Genomic DNA, 19,611 nt, shown 5'->3' with positions numbered 1-19,611 from the left:
AGGCCTCCCCAGCAATGAGGAACTGTGAGTCCATTAAACCTCTTTTTCTTTATAAATTACCCAGTCTCGAGTATATCTTTATTAGCAGCATGAGAACAGACTAATATGGATTCTTTTAAAGAAAATAGGAAACCCAGCTGCATAATTGCAAAGCATGCAGTGGCCTCCAGCTGAGCAGCTGCTTCAAGTAGAGTCTGCATTCAGAGTCCCCTCAAAATTCAATGAGCCCCTCCATTTTCCTTTGTTCATTTGTTTTACATTTTTTATATGCAAGCCATTAGTCTCAAGAAGCTTGCAGCCAATACACAATGTCTACAGAAGTTCAAGATTCCTGTAAACACAGATTTCCACAAAAACATATTCTCCACAAAAAACTCTCACTCTCAAAAATCCTGACATGAACACTTCTTCAACTCTTCTGACCAGACCAGAAGAAAGTTTTGATTTAAGTGCAACAAATTGAATTATAGACAGCTTTTTGTTTGACTTGCCAAGAAAGGTTTTCTGGGGTAGCGGGGACAGCAGCTAGGAGCAGAAAATCAGTGAACCCCTGCCGGGGGCCAGGCTCTAACTATTAGAAACAGTAAATCCTAGTCTTCCAATCTCAAGGATTTTCTGTAATTCGCATTACCAGCAGTTATAAGTCAATGGTAAATGTCAAATGAATAGCAGACAAAGAACATGCTATAGATGCCCAGAGAGAGAAAAAGCAGGAGCTGGCCAGGGAAGACATTTCAGAATGCCCCAAGTTCTGGAGAATTTCAGAAAGAGTCCATTGGTTGCCCCTTCTTGTATCTTCAAACAACTGCAAAGTTGCACATTGAGTGTGTGTTTCCCCACATAATTCTCTAGACCCACAGTGAGCATGTAGGGTGGTCACTCTGGGATTCCAGGCCTCTCAATGAAAACAATGACTGCCAAGACCCAGCAAGTCCACCATCCTGGAGGGGTCATCTTTTCCGGATGCCGAGAAACCAGGCAATTGGTTTGTTAAGCTAAACCCCAATGGAAATTAAGAGAGCATAGAAGAAAAAAAAAAGTCCTATTTTTTTTAGAAGTTTAATCACTTACAATTCCTCTGCTTCAATATTCTAGCTCCTACCTTATCTTCTGCTGTACACAAAATCCTATACATTAAGAAACCTGCATGGAACTGGGAAACAAGGATGGTGGAAGCAGGCTGAGGTGGGGAGGAGGCCCCAGATCCCAGGTTCAGAGAAAAGGAGGGGACCAGCTAAGGAAGAGACAAGTGGGTGAAGAGTGTGGCCAGATTCAGCCAGGTTCAGAACAGGGCATCTGTGACCTCTCACCCTTCCCTACCCCTGCTTCCACCCACCTCTGATGTAGGTACTACTTCTGTGTCCATTTTGCAGACGAGGAAAACAAAGCTTGTAGAAATGGTGTAACTTGCATACAGGGCTGGTGGAAACAGAAGCAGGGTTGAAAGCACAGAATCTGACTCCACGGTCACCTGCACCACCCTGCCTTTCACTGCACAATTGCCTCACTGTATAACCACCTCTAGGGCTTACAAAGGATAAAAAGAGTCCCTGGTTTTTTAGGGAACTGGTGTAACCTCAGTACTAAAACCTAACCAAAAAGACACACTGAAAATCTAAGATGCAAAAATCTAAGAAAATATTGAGAAATCAAATTATGCAATATGTAAAAATAATACAACAAGACCATATAAGACTCATCCCTTAGAGTTCAAGAATTAGAGTCCAATATAATAGTTTTACATATATATAACATATCTATTATATATACACATATACGTAAGTCTTCTTGACTTCATAGGAAAACCTTATTTAGTCTTATTGTATTTTCACATATTGCTTGCGCTCTCTCTCTCTCTCTCTATATATATATATGTGTGTGTGTGTGTATGTGTGTTTAAATAAAATAAAACAAAGGACATCCACCATAAGATCCCTTTAAATTTGGTAGCTTCCCTCCACCACTATATTTTCTAATTAGTTAAAACTGACATATTGGAGAAAGTTTCACTTTTATGTATTTCTTTTACATATGGCCATTTCCCTGCTACCACTGATTCTAAAAATCTTTTTGCTAAGTCCTTTGGCTTCTTTTAGGGAATTAATCATATCTGTTTAAAGACAATCATTTTATCCCTGCCTTTCCAGTAAATACACCCTTCTCTTCCTTCATGGCTAAAACTTTCAAAGTAAAATTAAAGAATCACAGGCATACTCCCTTCCCCACTATGGCACACTATGTCAGTTTCGGTTCAGAAATAATAATAGTTGTTAACATTTATGGAATGCTTATCATGCGCCAGATGAGGTTCTAAGTACTTTTTACAGATTTAGTATTCAGAAAATTTCTATGACGTAGCGATAGGGTTAGGATTTGTGTCCCCACCCAAATCTCATCTTGACTTGTAATCCCCAGGTGTGAGGGAGGGACCTGGTGGGGGGTGATTGGATCAGGGGGGTGGTTTCCCCCATGCTGCTCTTGTGATAGTGAGTTCTCATAAGATCTGATGGTTTTATAAGGGGCTCTTCCCACTTTGCTTTCTCACTCACTCTCACCTGCCACCTGTAAGATGTGCCTTTGCTTCTCCTTCACCTTCTGCCATGATTCTAAGTTTCCTGAGGCCTCCCCAGCCATGCAGAACTGTGAGTCAATTAAACCTCTTTCCTTTATAAATTACCCAGTCTCGGGTACGTCTTTATAGCAGCGTGAAAATGGACAAATACAGGTAGATAACATTATTGACATTCTAAAGATAAGGAAATCGAGGCCCAGAAAAGTTAAGCAATGGAGCTGAAGTCACACAGCTAGAAAGCGACAGAGCTCAGACTCAACCCAGGCAGTCTGACCCTAGAGTCAGTGCCCCTAACACCTCCGCAGAGCTGCCCCCCAGACGTGTGCTCCTCTCATTCATTCCCTCATTCTACTGGTGCCAATATCAGGCAGAAAAGGATGCTAAGCTGCTTACAGTGAATTCACATGGACAACCTCTCAAGATTTGCATCTTTAGACTATTATTTTCTGAACTCATACATACATATGAGATGTACTCTATGAGATGCACAAAGTATATGGAGCTTTAAGACAGGAATATAGAAATCGTACCTGCATTTCCAGCCTGCTAGCCTGCCCTGAAGATTTCAGATTTGCCAGTCCCCACAACTGCATGAGCCAATTCCTTAAAAATAAATATTTCTAGATAGATAGATTACATAGATGAGAGAGAGAGAGAATAGGAACTGGTCCGTTTTCACACTGCTCTAAAGAACTGCCTGAGACTGGCTAATTTATAAGGAAAGAGGTTCAGTTGACTCACAGTTCCACATGGCTGGGGAGGCTCAGGAAATTCACCATCATGGTGGAAGGTAAAGGGAAAGCAGCACCTTCTTCACAAGGTGGCTGGGGAGAAAGCGGTGGGGAGGGATGGTGGGGGGGTGACTGCCAAACACTTTTAAAGCCTAAGATCTCATGAGAATTCACTCACTATCATGAGAACAGCATGGGGGAAACTGCCCCCATGATTCAATCACCTCCCACCAGGTCCCTCCCTCCACACCTGACAATCACAATTTGAGACAAGGTTTGGTTGGGGACACAGAGCCAATCCATATCAGATAGATAGATATTCTCTTGGTTCTGTGTCTCTGGAGAACCCTGACTAATACAAAATTTGATATCTGCCTTCATAGGGCTTCCACATACCAAAGAGAGGCTGTCAGTATGTATTTACTGTAAGCACCTTAGCCATCCTTTTCTCCCTGATACCAGCATTCTGGGTTAGTTTTGCAGCTGCCACTCCTTTTGAGTCTGTGTTTTTGCAGCAAGATGAAGTGGAATGCGCCAAGTACCCAGAATCCAGTGACCCAGAAGGCAACGTGGCTCAGTTTGACCTTAATCTCCCCAGGGAGACTCGGATTCCTTTCCTATCAGCACAGCCACTGCCAGGGAAACATCACCAGCTTCTGAACAGCCACTCTTTGGAGCAGGCAGCCACAACCAATGGGCTGCTCACAACCAAGGCCAAGGCCAAGGCTACCCAAGTGCCAAGGGGGCTATCTAAAATAGATAAGCAACTCAAGGAAACCCCTGTGGAGGCACACGCACCAGGGACACAACGGCACTACCGCTAAAAGAACTTTCTGATACATCCTGCCTTCTCAGAATACACAGATTTCTGTTACAATAATATCAGTGGCCTTGGGAAAAGTCTGGTTTAACCAACTAAGGTTCACAGAAACCTGTGTGTTTCAGTTCTGACCCTGTCTCTCAAGGGAGTCTTTTTACAAGAGTAACATATAAATCCCTTTGTGACTATAAGAACAAGTGCTTACATTATTTAATTGAGTGGTATAGAGCCAGAAGCTTGATGACTTTCTCCAGCAACCAACAGTGAAATCAATGCTCCCAAGTACTCCTCCACTTAAATTAGAAGAAATAAACTATAGTTTCAGTCAAGGATAGAAACAGATGTTTCACCATCTGGCAAAAGTAGGGACAAGGGCCCCCTCAACAGTTGCCCCAGGAGTAAAAAGCTCTTAGTAAGCTTCTGGAGCTGTGGGGCTCAACTGGCACTCCATCTCAGGGATAAAGAGATGGAGGAGGATTTGAACCAGTCATCAGCTAAAAGGACAGTGCTAGCTAAGATTAACTTGCCCAGAAGCTCAAAGTTTAAGCAAGAGAGGCAGTTGCCACTACATTAATCTCCGGGTGTGTTCTGTTCTCCCCTGGCAGACTGTAGAGGTAGAAAAACATCGACTCTGAAGCCAGCTGTGTGATCTTGGACAAGTTACTTAACCTCTCTGAGCCTTGGCTTTATTGTCTGTAAAATAAGATAATGTCTACCTTCTCCTGAGGGTGTGAGAATTCAATCAATCAATGCAAGTAGCATGCTGTGGACATGGCTGGCATGTGATAAATGCTGAATAACATTAGGTAATACCCTTGTTGAGATTACTGTTCTTTCAGCCACTTCCTCTCCCTCATTCCATTTGTCTTAATGTCTGGATATTCTCACTTTCTGTATGTCTCTTGCTTCATTTTTGTCTGCCTCTTCTCATTCCTCCCACCTCTCTCCTCATCATTCCTTTTTCTCGTTCTCTCTTCACTGCCCATTCAAGGATCGACAATAATAATCCATTTGTTACTATTTGATGCTTTTTCCTGTTCTTCATTAAAGTTCCCATGATGTAGCATTTTAATTTTCTCAAGGGACTATACTAATGTCTGTACCTCCTGTGTGTGCAACTCTGAGTGCGTCAGCCTCTGAGGAATGAGTCATCTACTTTAACTGGAAGGTGTGAGGAGTCTGAGACACACAGGGGACCCAGGTGGAAGCACCCTGGGCAACATGTCCTATGACCAAAGTGTGAAGTTTGTGCACTTGGGGAAAAGGGACCTACCAAAACAGGTCACCTCTCTAGATACCTTCTCAGAGAGGCCAGTCTGGTTCTCTCATCTTCCAGTTTCCTTCACCCTCGCTTCAACAAGACATGAGGCAGATGGAATGAACTTTCTCAGTCAACTTCCGCTCAGCTAGTGTCCTCTCATCACAGAAGCTGGAATTTCTCCCCACACCTAGCCTGGCCGTCACCAGCTCAGTGTCTCTCTGCCATAGTCATTCCCTTACACGTTTTTTGTAAGCTTTAATGAGGTATAATTTAGGTACCATAAAACCCACCTGTTTTATGGATATAATCCACTGATTATTAGTATCTTCATAGAGTTATACAGTCATTACAATCTAACTTTTTTAACTTTTTCATCAATGCAAAAACACCCCAAAACCTTCATACCCATCTGCAATCACTCTGTGTCCCCACACTCAGCAAGAGGCAACCACCAATCTACTCTGTCCCTCTAGAGATGTGTCTTTTCTGGCCATCTCATACAAATGAAATTAAACAGTAGGTCACCTTTTGTGTCTGGCTTCTTTCACATGGCCTAATGTCTTCCAGGTCATCAGATATCGGATATATGATTTACAAACATTTTCTCCCATTCTGTGGCTTGTTTTCTCACTTTACCAATTATGCCTTTTGGGGATGCAAAAGGCTTTAATTTTGATGAAGTCCAAACTATTTTTTTTCTCTTGTCACTTATGCTTTTGTCATATCTAAGACATGGAAAGCACACGTGGCAAGAACCATGACTCTGCCTAACCCAGTCATGGAGACTTGCTCCTGTTTTCCTCTGGGAGTCTCATTGTTTTGGCTCTTACACTTAGGACTATGGTCTGTTTTCAGTTCATCTTTGTGTCTGGTATGAGGTCCTTGACATCTTGATTAGCTCATTCTCTTGTCTTCCACCCTCATGTACCCTGTGATGGGACACAGCCCTTGTTCAAGCTGTTCACAGATTTCAGCTCCTGGGAAATCCTGCTGGCTCTCTTCTCAGCCCCCAGTCTCTCCTTGCCAGCCTCTGCCCCCACCACCCTTCTGCTTTCTCCCCCTTCAGACACCCTAAATCTCCTGCTCACCACTCCCAGCCTTGCCTTGCTCCTCTCACAACTTACCTTTGTGGCACAGTGTCCTCAACCGCCCATTCTTTGAAATGTCCTCTCTCCTTGCAGAGGCAGATGCTGCTGGTTACCCACTCAATACCCATTTCCCTTTCTGCCTTATAATGGGAATCCAACTGTGTTTGGAGTGACAATGTATATTCCACAATGTGGCACTCTACAATGTGGCACAGTTCTCATCAGTGAACTATAGATGGAAGTCGCTGGCAGAGCTTCTGGAAAGCTCTTTAAAAGCAGCACACCCAGCCAGCACCAATACTGCTTTTCACTCTTCTCAACTAAGGCAGGGACCACTAGCTGTCACCTAATATTCATAGCGATAGCAGGAGAAGGTTAGCTGGATACAGCCCACAATTCACTGTGCCCTCGAGCCTCTGGCCAAAATCATATGAGTGGAAGCTATGTGCACCCAGAAATGGGCGTGCACTGCCTTCGTCCCTTTCCTTCTTTCTAGGGGCTGAAATACAGATGAGATGGTAAGAGTGGAAGGAGCCACCTAGACCCAGAGATGGAATCCTTGCTGTCAGGATGCTATAGCTATTTTACAGTTCCAAAGAGGATTACCTATATTTGGAATCTTATACAAGAAAAAAACTTTTATTTCATTTAAACTGCCACATTGGGAGATTTCTTGGTTGCAACAGAGAAGACTGCATCCTAACCAATACATGCCTCCCTGTCTTGATATGACAAGGGTGTGGGGCAGCTGCATTGTAACTATGATGAAACACGAAAGACAAAAGCCAGATCCTAAGGATGGTAGGGCATAAAGATAAAACAAGCCCAGGTTCCTAAGAGTATCATGGAATCAACATATTGTACTTGAAACTGTATAATTATCCACTGATTTTCTTAGAGTGGCTTTTGTTTTATAGAAAAATTTCATAGAAAGTAGAGAATGTTCTCATATATCCACACTGCCCCACCCCACCCACCCATTTCTCCTATTAACATCTTGCATTAGTGTGCAAGATGTTAATCTGTTACAACAGATTAACTGATATTGACACATTATTAACAAGTCCATAGTTTTACTTTATAATTCACTGTGTTGAACAGTTCTATGAGTTCTCACAAATACATAACGTTCTGGATCCAACATTACAATAACATACAGAGCAGTGACACTGCCCTAAAGATCCCCTGTGCTCCACCTGTTCATCCCTCCCTACCCATCTCCCAGTCTCAACTCCCACTCCGGCAACAGATCTTTTCACTGTCTCCATAGCTTTTTGCCTTTCTCGGAATGTCATATATTTGGACTCACAGTATGTAGCTTTTTCAGACTGGTTTAACTTCACAATGTGCATTTAAGGTTCCCCCATGTCTTTTCTAGCTTGATCACTCATTTCTTTTTATTGCTAAATAAAAAATATTTCATGGTATGGACAAATACTATGGTTTGTTTACCGATTCAACTACAGAAGGACATCTTGTTTCCAAATTTTGGCAATTATGAATAAACCTGCTGTGAAAATATGTGCAGGCTTTTCCATGGACATAACTTTTCAACTCATTTGGGTAAATACCCAGAAGCACGATTGCCAAATTGTATGGTAAGCCTACATTTAGCTTTGTAAGAAACTACCAGACTGTCTTCCAAAGTGGCCGTGTCATTTTGCATTCCCACCAGCAATGAATGAGTGTTCCTGTTGCTCCACATCTTTGCCAACATTTGATGATATCCGTGTTTTTTTATTTTAGCCATTCTAAGGGGTGTGTAGTGGTATCTCATTTTTTTAAATGTACATTTTACATTATATTGACATGTAATGTTGGATATCTTTCTATATGCTTATTTACCATCTGAATGTCTTCTTTAGTGACATATCTGTTCAGATCTTTTGCCCATTTTTTAATCAGGTTGTTTTCTTATTAAATTTTAAGAGTGATTTGTATATTTTGGATACCTGTACTCCATCAGATACGTTTTGCAAATATTTTCTCCCAGTCTGTGGCTTGTCTTTTCATTGTCTTAATATCCACTTTTTTTCCATGATAAAAATATAGTCAAAAATTTTAAGCCACTGTTATCTGGGTTCTTTGTCACATGCAGCTAAACCTGAGTCTCTTACTGATGGACAACACCTGGGTTATGGTTTCAATGGATCATCTGGGTGCTGCCACCTGGGTGACTGCTAACTTTCATTTTCCCTACAGCCAGGGCCTGGTCCTCTCCTCACCTGCATCCTATGGCTGGCCCTCCAGGACACGACCTCCAGACTCTGTAGCTCCCTCCAAGGAAGCACTCCCAGCCTCTCCAGTATTCCAGCCTTCTCACCTGGGTCCCCAGCCAACATTTCTCACTAGCCACCCCACACCTTGTGTGTGGCTTGCCATAACCTCAGACTAACAGGTATAAACCCTTCCTCCCCTTTTCAAAATTGCCTCCACTGTATCACCTCACTATTTCCCTAACTAGTCCACCATTCTGTGCACTATTCCCCTAATGCCACATGTCCATTCCATTCTCTTGTCCCCCTCTACACGAGCTGGCACCATGGCTCCAGATTCCCAGCCCCCTCCCTCCCCAACCCTGGGTGAGGCCCCAATCCACTCATCTTCCTCGGCTACCAGGTTTAGGTTCATTAGGCCACTCCCTGCTTGTCCCCCCAGGGGGTTACATCTGATCAAGGCCTCCCACTCCAAGTTCTTCCCACTCACCCCCACCCATAGCCCCCCCATCACATAAGGAGTTCTGTGGGGGCTCTCTTTGCAGGTCATTTTTCTTTTGTCTGACTCCAACCCACATACCTACCTGATGTCATCTTTACCCTCATACATCCCGGCATTTAAAGGCATTTAGAACCTTTGATTCCAGTGTCCATTCAGCATGGGAGTTACTTCATTCTTGCCTGACTTACTGCAGCCTTTTCAGGAATGCTTTCTCACGCAGTGGTTCTCAACTTTGACTGCACACTGAAATCACCTGGAAGCTTTGAAAATCACCTCTGCCTGGGCCCACCCCTGAGTTCTGATTTCATGAGCCTGAGGCTGGGTGTGGCAGGGAAGGTTCTAAAGTTCTTCAGGGGCTGGCAATATTCTCCAAGACTGACAGCCTACGCTGCAGGTTCCCAAACAAACACCTAACCACCTGGACAGCATTTTTCTTTTCTTTTTTTTTTTTTTTTTTTGAGACGGAGTCTTGCTCTGCCAGCCAGGCTGGAGTATAGTTGTGCGATCTAGGCTCACTGCAACCTTTACCTCCTGGGTTCAAGCAATTCTCCTGCCTCAGCCTCCCGAGTAGCTGGGACTACAAGCACGTGCCACCACGCCCAGCTAATTTTTTGTATTTTTAGTAGAGACAGGGTTTCCCATGTTGGCCAGGCTGGTAGCGAACTCCTAACCTCAAGTAATCCACCCACCTTGGCCTCCCAAAGTGCTGGGATTACAGGCGTGAGCCACCGTGCCCAGCCTGGACAGCTTTTTTTTTTAAAAAAGCAAGATTCTGAACCTCACTCCAAACCTTCTGAAGCCAGAACCTAGAGATCAGCAGTTCTGGCACCTGGAACTGGTGTGCAGGGCCTCTGGGCTACCCACTCAACCCAGCTGAACTCACCCCTAATGGCTCCTTTGGTTTTAAAGGGCCAGTTTTCTCCCCCACTGAGAGCAGGGGCAGAACTTGATGGCCTCCACTTTGAGCCTTGCATAGCACTATGAAGACAGGAGCTTGAACCTGTCACTGATTAGCCACAAGGCTTCAGCCAACACACCTGCACCCTCCACTCAGGATAACTACCTTAAGAGGAAAAAAAAAATCAAGGAACGTCTACCTTTCTTCCTTTCTGCACCCTCACCAGAATCTCTCTCTTAACATGGGGGTTTTGTTGGTTTCTTGTTTCGGTTTGGTTTTTTAGGTTCAGTAGATTTTTAGACTTATGTTCAAAATCTATTCTGTGATTTCCCATTCCACCAGTCTAAAATGCAGAGGAAACCTGGACAAATGTGTGAATGGGTGAGGTTAACTTTTGTATTATATCATAAGAAGAAGAAATTGCTTTCATTCCTTCGAACCTGATATTTTGAGATGCAAAGACCTCTTTGAGAATCCGATGAAGGCTTTGAAATACCTCCCCACCAAAATCCCCAAACCCACAAACTGTACAGAAACCTCAGAGGTTCATGGGCCTCAGGGCCCATGATCTGCAGGCTGAGAAGTGAGGTGTCCAAGAATAACAGCAGAGCCAGTCCCAAATCCCCAGGTTCCCCTAAACAGGTCCAGCACCAAGCTGGCAGGACCCATGTACCCCTGCAGATGGGACTCTGCATGGCCCTTCTTAACCTTTCCCAGATGCACATCCAGCCATGATTTCTAAGCCACCAGCCTCACATAGACACATGGGCCCAGGGTTGGAGGACTACCAGCCCCCTTGGCAAATGAGAGAAAGTGAACAGCATGACACAGCCAGTAAGCAGCAGCTATCTTCACAGCCAACCCTGTGGCACAGGCCTGAAGGGAGTCATGCCAAGGAAAAGGTGAACGTCCCAAGTTACCTGAAGTTAGGAGCACCTGTGAATGTGTATGCCATGTCCAGCCACCACACTGGTCCTCACGATGTCCCTGAAACATCATGGTTCTCAGGTCCACTCTTGGCTCAAGCCACACTCCCACCTGGCTGCACCTTCCAAATACCCAAAGCCACCATATCCTCCAGGGCTTGCCTAAAAGCCCACCTTCTCCATGACAGTGCCCTGTGGACCCAGGCTGGCATTGGTTTCCTTTCAGAGACACTGAAGGTAGCAACAGGCAAAAGAGTGGAGGTTCTGGCCCAGCTCAGCCCTGTGGGCAAACCTCCATCGAGGTCTCTTAACTAAAAGTTGAGATCTCAGGGCACCTGACCTGCATAGAATCCTCTGGGTCTAAATTCCAGTGGTTCCCATTTCAATGTATCATCTTCCCAGAATTGGACTGTAATTATAACAGAGGCTAACAGTTTTGAGTGTGTATTATGTATCAGGAACTAGTTAACGTTTTAGATACATTATCATATTTTACTTCAAAACAACCCAAAGAGGCAGTATTATGATAATATTGCCCCCAATTATAAGGAAACTGAGGTTCAGAGAGGTGGAGTTACATCCCCAGGGTCAAACAGCCATGAGACTAATGGTAAAGCCTGTGTCCCTGACCATTATGCTACACTGCTCTCCTCAGGTGCCAGAGACCCCATCAGGACCCCTCTTCATACAGGAAGAGAAATGGGATTGGGCCATATTTTCCTTATTCTGTAAATAAATGTTACAAGTGTCCTCATTTTATAAACTCCTATCAGAGGTAAAGTGGCTTGCCCAAGGCCACACAATGACAACGTCAGGAAAAATAACCTGGAGGCTGCAGGCTTCTCTGTCTGCTGCACTAGGTCATGCTTGCTAATTTCCCTGGCCTCAGAAGGTGATGAACAGACCTGGCTCTATTTTCTTAGCATAATAATTGCTTTGTCCTTCTACTTTTGAAGGTCTTTCTCCTCTTCTCTGACTAGCTAGAGCCTGAGTGATAATTCTAAACAAGAAGTTAATTTTTAGTCTTGGCATAAAAGTGCAGGGTAATGGACAAGAACAAAGAAGCAAAATCCTCCAGCAAGGAAACTCAGAACACATGGTATGAAAAACATCACAATTTTCACACAGACTCATACATCTTCATTAGATGGCCACAATATTAGCAGACGTTTTGCTATAACTGACACAAAGAAATCAAGAGAAAAAAATGGTATTTGCCATTTTCATACCTCCAAAGGGCAAATCTTAACTGGGAAGCAATCATATTTTAACTCCCACTCATGGGAGACACACAGACTTTGTCAAATGCCACACATCTAGGAGAGGACCTAAAAGGTCTATTTCAAAGATACAAATCCTCACTCTAGGGTGATTTGGGGGCACACTTGTCAAATGTGTAGCTATGCATGCCTATAATTCCAACACTTTGAGAGGCTAAGACAGGAGGATTGTTTTGAGTCCAGGAGTTCCAGACCAGCCTGGGCAACATAAGGAGACCCCGTCTCTACAAAAAAATACAAAAATTAGCCAGAGCAGGAGAATCATTTGAGCCTGAGAGATGGAGGCTATAGTGAGCTGTGATTGCACCACTGCACTCCAGCCTGGGTGACAAAGAAAGACCCTATCAAAAATAAGTAAAAATTTAAATTTTTCTAAAAAAATTTTTAAATGTGTAGCTATCCAATATCTTTTGGGCTACCTTCCTCTCTTTGTAGTTTCCCAAGTCTTGAGTCCCACCTTCTCATCTTGCCATAATTCATTTTCCCAGCAACCCTAGCTACTAGAGTATAGAAATGGGATTCAACCTCTACCTATTGGATGGACTAATGGCCAAGTGATGATTCAGAAGGGAACAAAGTGAGAATACAAAAACCAGGATCTACTCTGGGGAGTTTATAGCAGGATGCCCTGGCTCTTTGGGAACAGCTGTGGAGGAAGTGCCAGCATCTGGAGACAGGTGTTGCCCAGGTGAACTGTAGTGTCAGTGATGGATGATGGCAGCAAAGCTGTTTCAACTGGAGACAGTGTTTTAGACCAGGACCAATTGTCCTTGCAGGAACCAACCTCATGCCACCAAAGATGCCAATGTACATGCTGCATAGAACCTAAAGTACCTTTGCCCAGAAGCCCCTGGGATGGCAGAAGAGCACAGTCTTGGGAATTGGTCACATCTGTGTTCAAACTTGGCTTTGCCACCCCAGACATGTAACTTAACTTCTGACCCTTGGTTGTCTCAGATGAAAAATTGAGACAATAAAATCCAATTACATGACTAGTATGATAATTAATTATTAAAGATCTTGTGAATAGGGAGCCTAATATAGTACCTGGCATAGTAGCTGATCCAAAAATATTATTCTTCTCCCACACTCTTTATTCTTATTGCTTTTATCAATATATTAGCACTTTTTTTCTGAGCTGTCATCTCCAAATCATTCAAGTTTTGATAAGAAAGAAGAAAACAAAAACGAGGACAAGGTCCTCAAGCACAACACCACTAGAGACATTTTTCAAGCTGACAATGATCTACTCATAACATTCCCGGGGTCTGTTTGATCAATGAGCCATGAAGTCATCCAATTAGACTATCATCTAGCCTGCATTCTGACAACTTATATGAAAGGATGTCACTGTCAAATACTTGATAAAAACTATTGCAATGGAACTTCCCCAAGTCTATCAGCCTAATAGTGTTAATTTTAAAAATAGCAATAAGTAGAATCCGGTGTGACTTAAGATACCACTCCCATATGCACAGCCTAGAGTGGTTTCCAGGATCCTTTCTCACATACTATTGGTGTGCCCTTACTACCACTCTGGAGACAAGAAGGGTATCCTCAGAGCATCTTGCTGAATCCTAACAAGGACCTTGGTCTTCTTGGTGCGCGTGGCCATGCTATTCAGGAATCCATTCTGGCAATGCGCCATTCACCTGGACACTAGTATTCGCTAAGTGCCTGAAACATGCTGAGAAAATGCCAAATCCTGGACATTCAGACAGGCATGGTTCTGACCTAGTGAAGTGTTAGCCGCAGAGAAGAGGTGCAACTAGCAGCACAATCAATGATCATAAATTGTGAAGGGTGTTAAAACAGGGGAAACCCAGGAAGCCATCAGTACATACTAAAGTCAAATAGCTATATGAAACTAAGAAGGTTCCAATTTTTCTCCATTAATTGAGCTATTCATGAAAAATGAGAATTCCCAGATAGTATTCAGTGGACTATATTTTTAACTCGGGCAGAGTGGTTTCAAACAACTTTTGGGGGCTCCTGGACAACAGATTAAGATAGCTGAGCATTATTTGGAAAGTATCAAGGAACCTGTTAAGTTTCCTGAAGAGGAGGGTGATTAAATCAGAGATATACTTAATTCGAGATGGATAAGAAGTAGGCTGGGTATGGTGACTCACGCCTGTAATCCCAGCACTTAGGGAGGCTGAGGGTGAATTGCTTGAGTTCAGCAGTTCAAGACCAGCCTGGGCAACATGACAAAACCCCTTCTCTACTAAAAAATACAAAAATTAGCAGGGCGTGGTGGCACACGCCTGTAGTCCCAGCTACTCGGGAGGCTGAGGCAGGAGAATTGCTGGAACCTGGGAGACAGAGGTTGCAGTGAGCCGAGATCGCACCACTACACTCCAGCCTGGGTGACAAAGCGAGACTCTGTCTCAAAAATAACATATATATATATATATATATATATATATATATATATATATATATATATAATTAGCTGAGCACGGTGGCACATGTTTGTAGTCCCAGCTACTCGAGAGGCTGCAGTGAGCCGAGATCACGCCACTGCACTCCAGCCTGGGCAACTGGAGTGAGACCCTGTCTCAAAAAATAAATAAATAAATAAAAATCAGAAGGAAAAAGGTGGGGCCCCATCAGGGGCTATTTCAGTAATCTAATAAATATAAGAATGGCTGCTGATATGGGTATATTCCTAGAGAGGTTTCACTTTCTGTGCACATCTCTGATTTTTCATGTGCATATTGCTTTATTCAGACTCACAGTATTTCTTTATTCAGCAAAAGTATTAAGCAATTCTAGGTATAGGCAAAAAGTAAGTTGACATTAACATAATTAATAATTATTTTTTCCACAGTAATGAGTTTAAAAGACGATACCATATAAAATGATCTACTACAGCATCTGCTAAGAGACTATCCAGTAAATTATCATTGAATACAATATCTAAAATAGTTGCAAATCCACTAAAATCTGGAAAATATCCATTTATTTATTCAGTTTTAGAGACAAGGTCTTGCCCTTTTATCCAAGCTGGAGTGCAGTGGCACAATCATGACTTACTGCAGCCTCGGCCTCCCAGACTCAAGCGATCCTCCCACCTCAGCCTCCTGAGTAGCTGGGACTACAGGTGTGAGCCACCACAGCTGGCTGGAAAATATCGATTTAATTGTGACATATGATTTTAAAATAACTTAGCATATAAATACCATGTGCTTGATTACCACAAATGTTCCTAGGAAAGGCTACTCCCGAGCACCCATCAAGAAAAGTTACTCAAAATGGAAACGGGTCTGCAGTCACCACTGATGAGTCACTTGCATCTCCCTTGTGTGTGATTGAGAATTAAGAGAAGGTCAAAGCCACGGTAGTTCCTCCTAAATATTTTAAGGCCTCAATGTACCCCCATTTCCTGGTAGGTGGGGACCAGTCAGCAGGGTGAACAGTTGCTCTTACCCGGCATCATCCTGGAAGCCTTCCAACTCATCCCGCTGCTCTGCCAGGGTGGCCTCCAAATCCAGGTAGGCGCCATTGTGAGAGAGCTGCAGAGTACAGTCATCCAGCTGCAAGAGAAAGAGCCTGTTATACCCAACCTGCTCCTCAGATGGGGACTCCATATGGAGAAATCACATCATGTTGCCCTCCTGTGTTTTGTAAAATCAAGCAATGTTCTGAAATGTGGATCATAACTTGAAGAGCTAGTATGTTAGTGCAAATAGATCAGGAACAATCTGCGTACCAAGTGGATGGATGAGGCATCTCTTAACAGAGTGACATCGACAGCATCCTCTGGGCCCTAAGCCACTGAAGGAGCCCTTTGGGCACTGGGCCAGCACTTTTTTCCACTCTCAGGGGCACAGATGAGACCTGGCATTTCAAGAGTGGAAATCAAGATCACGATGCTGCTGTGACCATGGATTGAGTCACAGGGCTTAAAAGGCAAATTTGGTGGGGAAAATATGCTGTTTCCTTTGATTCAGTGAGGAGCCTGCTGATTCAGATTCTATGGTCATACTCTGCACATTACAAATAATGTTGCTCAATAAAGTATTTTTACAATTGAACTGAAACATCCTCCAACTGAATGGCAATATACCCAAATTACAACATAGCACACAGGAAATTAAGTCTTTCTTGCTCTGTCACCCAGGCTGGAGTGCAGTAGCTCGATCTCAGCTCACCACAACCTCCACCTCCCGGGTTCAAGTGATTCTCCTGCCCCAGCCTCCCGAGTAGCTGGGATTATAGGCATGGACACTGATCTCATTTTTTTTAATTTTTATTTTTTATTTTTTTGGCGACAGAGTCTCGCTCTGTCACCCAGGCTAGAGTGCAGTGGCATGATCTTGGCTCACTGCAACCTCTGCCTCCCGGGTTCAAGCAATTCTTCTGCCTCAGCCTCCCAAGTAGCTGGGCTTACAGGCACCCACCACCATGCCTAGCTAATTTTGTTTTGTATTTTTAGTAGAGATGGGGTTTTGCCATTTTGGCCAGCCTGGTCTCGAACTCCTGACCTCAGGTGATCCACCCGCCTCGGCCTCCCAAAGTGCTGGAATTACAGGCGTGAGCCACCACACCCAGCCAAAAATTTTGTTTAACAAACATTTATATGTTGTTCATTATATTCTGGGCACTGTTCTAAACATTTGTACATGGGAAGTCAGTTGATTCTCTCACAAACTCTGTAAAATGAGTCCTCTGTAAAATGAGGACTCTGTAAAATGAGTCCTCCTCATTTTACAGAGGAGGACTGTGAGGCACAAAGAGAGGCTACGTTACTTGCCCAATTCACCGTCTAGTAAATGGTGGAGCTGGAATTTGGATACCAGCAGTTTGATTTGAGGACATGGTCTCAACCACTACACTCTGCATCCTCTCTGCAGCCCAAGACACACACAGAACTTGAAAATTTTGTCACGGTGCAAAATGCAGCTTGTATCAACTGAGTGTTCTGGTGTGACCGAGCAAATGTGTTTGCCAACACCATTCCCTTTTCTCCCCAGGCACACAGCCTTGCCTTAGAGTTGGGCTCTGGCTGCATAACTGAGTATTGATCAACAGAATGTGGGTGAAAGTGAAGAAGGCCCCCAACAGGCTTGGCCATAACACCTCTGCACAACTGTCCACTTTTCTTTTCTTGCCTATGGCCAGATGCAGAGGAGCCAGAGGAGACTTTGAAACCTAGAAAACAGCAGAGCCCCAAATGCAAGGAGCTTGGGTTCCTGAGTCACTGCATGGAAGAGAGCACTTTGCTGCCCAGATCCACTGACCCATCCTGGACTGTGACAGCATCAAGAAACGAGCCTTTGCTGTGCTAACTCATTAAGGTTTTGTGGTTGCTACACGTAGCAGTTAGCATTATATTACATATAGAATGATTACTCTTAAAATAGAGAAAAATAATTTTACCAAAGAAGATTGATATTAATATTATGAGGAAATCTAAACTTATACCCTCATGCTTGATTTCTTGAGCTATAAGAGTGACTCAACTCATCTTCTTGCTGAGTTAGGCTATTATTCCAAAATGACAGCTAGGGGAAAAGTGGAGACAAATATGTGGTTACTTTAAAACATCTAGATGAATGCTTGATAATCTGCTATAAGTGAGATTTCAAATAAGGGATTAGTTTTTGTTTTGATTGGAAAGTTTTGCTATTATCCTCAACAAGAGAAATGCAAACTGTCATCTTGTTTAGAAGCAGCATCTATAACAGGCTGTTAATTCTTTTTAGAAACCCCACAGTTCCTTGTTTCTGGTTATCCACAACAGAATGAAAGGAATTTTTTCTTTATTACTTGTGAGAAATACCTAGTTAAGTCATTTGAAGGAGTTAATCCTATTTGATTCACTTTTTTTATTTCTCTAATAGCAGACCATACCTCATAATTACTAAAGGCTTGATGGTGAATTTCAGCATTCTTGAGCAGCATCTTATAGATGGATCATCTGATTTGAGAAAGCATTTAATACAAACTGGCCAACCTGTCTGTACTGTAGTGTCAAAGGTGTGCCCAGGGTTTTGGGGAAACACACAGGAGCTGCCTCCCCTACTCTATGGAAGCAGCAGGCAGGAAGAGTTTCCTGCAGAAGGTGTCTCCTGAGCCAACGATCACCAGTGGACTGAAATCAGACTTTATCTTTCCAGGTGGAAAATTCCAATGGGAATTGGACCTGTTGACACATACAGTGGACCATGTGTCTGGTTGTAATCATTGGCAGCTCATTCTTGCTTTATTTCTACTGCTGTTATTAACTAAGAAAGCTGATTTAGTGTGTTCGGCTGATAGTATCAACACTTTGCCTATTTTTAATCCCACATATAATCAACAGACTGAAAGATGGAATGACGAAACCTCTTTAAGCCATCACAATGTCCTTTTCCTCAACCCCTGGAAACATATGAGCCTAAAGAGAGAAGCACTGGGATAAGGAGTTTCTACTTCTCCTCAAGGAGGTCTGAGTCATTCTGAGCCTGTGATCCATACTCAGCCAGAGGGAGAGAACGAAGAGCAAGTAGTGCTGTCTGGAGAGAAGCCAAGCATACACATGAATGTGGCATAAATACTCCCACCAGAGCCTGTTTCAAGCCACCAATGCACAGTCGCTGAGCATGGGGTTAGAAAGAGGTGTGCAGCAGCTCACCAGTATACAGCATTTCTACCACACAGATCTGTAAGATCTAAATAACCTGGAGAGCAGAGGTAGCAGAATGGAGTAAAATAATTAGGAAGTGACACACTGTGAATGTCTATAACCTTTGTTTTTAATATAATCTGCTCAATCGTGAGTTTCTATAATTCTTATTTATTTTAAATTTCTTTTATTTTTATTTACTATTATTATTATATTTTTGTAGCGGGTGGGTCTCACTGTTGTGCAGGCTGGTCTTGAACTCCTGGCATCAGGCAGTCCTCCCACCCCGGCCTCCCAAAATGTGAAGATTACAGATGTGAACCATTGTGCCTAGCCAATTTAATTTTTAGTAATAGCTACGTTTGACAAGTGGCTCACGAAATTCCTGAGAATTTGACAATCAGTCTTGCAGGTCACCCAGGCCAGCAATAGCACATACTGCTCTTGGCCATTCAGTTGAGGTACCTAAAGCAGGGATAACAGAGATGAAAAGACTGACAGCCCCTTACCCAGGCTTATCAGTCTCCACCAGCCCTGCCTAAGCCCTGTGCTCTTCTCCTTAGACTGGGAGGAGGTGGGAATGTACTAGTGGCCGGCAGATGTAGCCCCATCTGGGCTATTTTGCATATCATTTCCATCTCGCATCTTCAGATTTTATTCCCAGTAGCCCAAGACAAATATCTCACTTTTCTGGACACTCACCC

The 19,611-nt window shown here is 43.4% G+C and overlaps 1 protein-coding gene across 9 annotated transcripts in view; it reads right to left on the bottom strand.

Annotated features, from left to right (window-relative positions):
* The window catches only part of FHOD3 (formin homology 2 domain containing 3), a 479,946-nt gene that overhangs the window by 406,513 nt on the left and 53,822 nt on the right, over positions 1 to 19,611 (bottom strand). For 8 of the 9 annotated variants that reach the window (XM_031003628.3, XM_055368089.2, XM_055368091.2 and 5 more), the window contains exon 2: positions 15,727 to 15,833. In XM_031003628.3, the coding sequence (XP_030859488.2) occupies positions 15,727 to 15,833 (107 nt within the window). Of the gene's footprint in view, positions 1 to 15,726; positions 15,834 to 19,611 lie in introns of those variants that run through there. The other variant, XM_055368100.1, reaches the window with a different exon arrangement.

The sequence above is a fragment of the Gorilla gorilla genome, chromosome 17 (genome assembly GCF_029281585.2).
Source record: "Gorilla gorilla gorilla isolate KB3781 chromosome 17, NHGRI_mGorGor1-v2.1_pri, whole genome shotgun sequence".
Classification (NCBI taxonomy): domain Eukaryota; kingdom Metazoa; phylum Chordata; class Mammalia; order Primates; family Hominidae; genus Gorilla; species Gorilla gorilla.
This window is presented reverse-complemented; position numbering and strand designations above follow the sequence as displayed.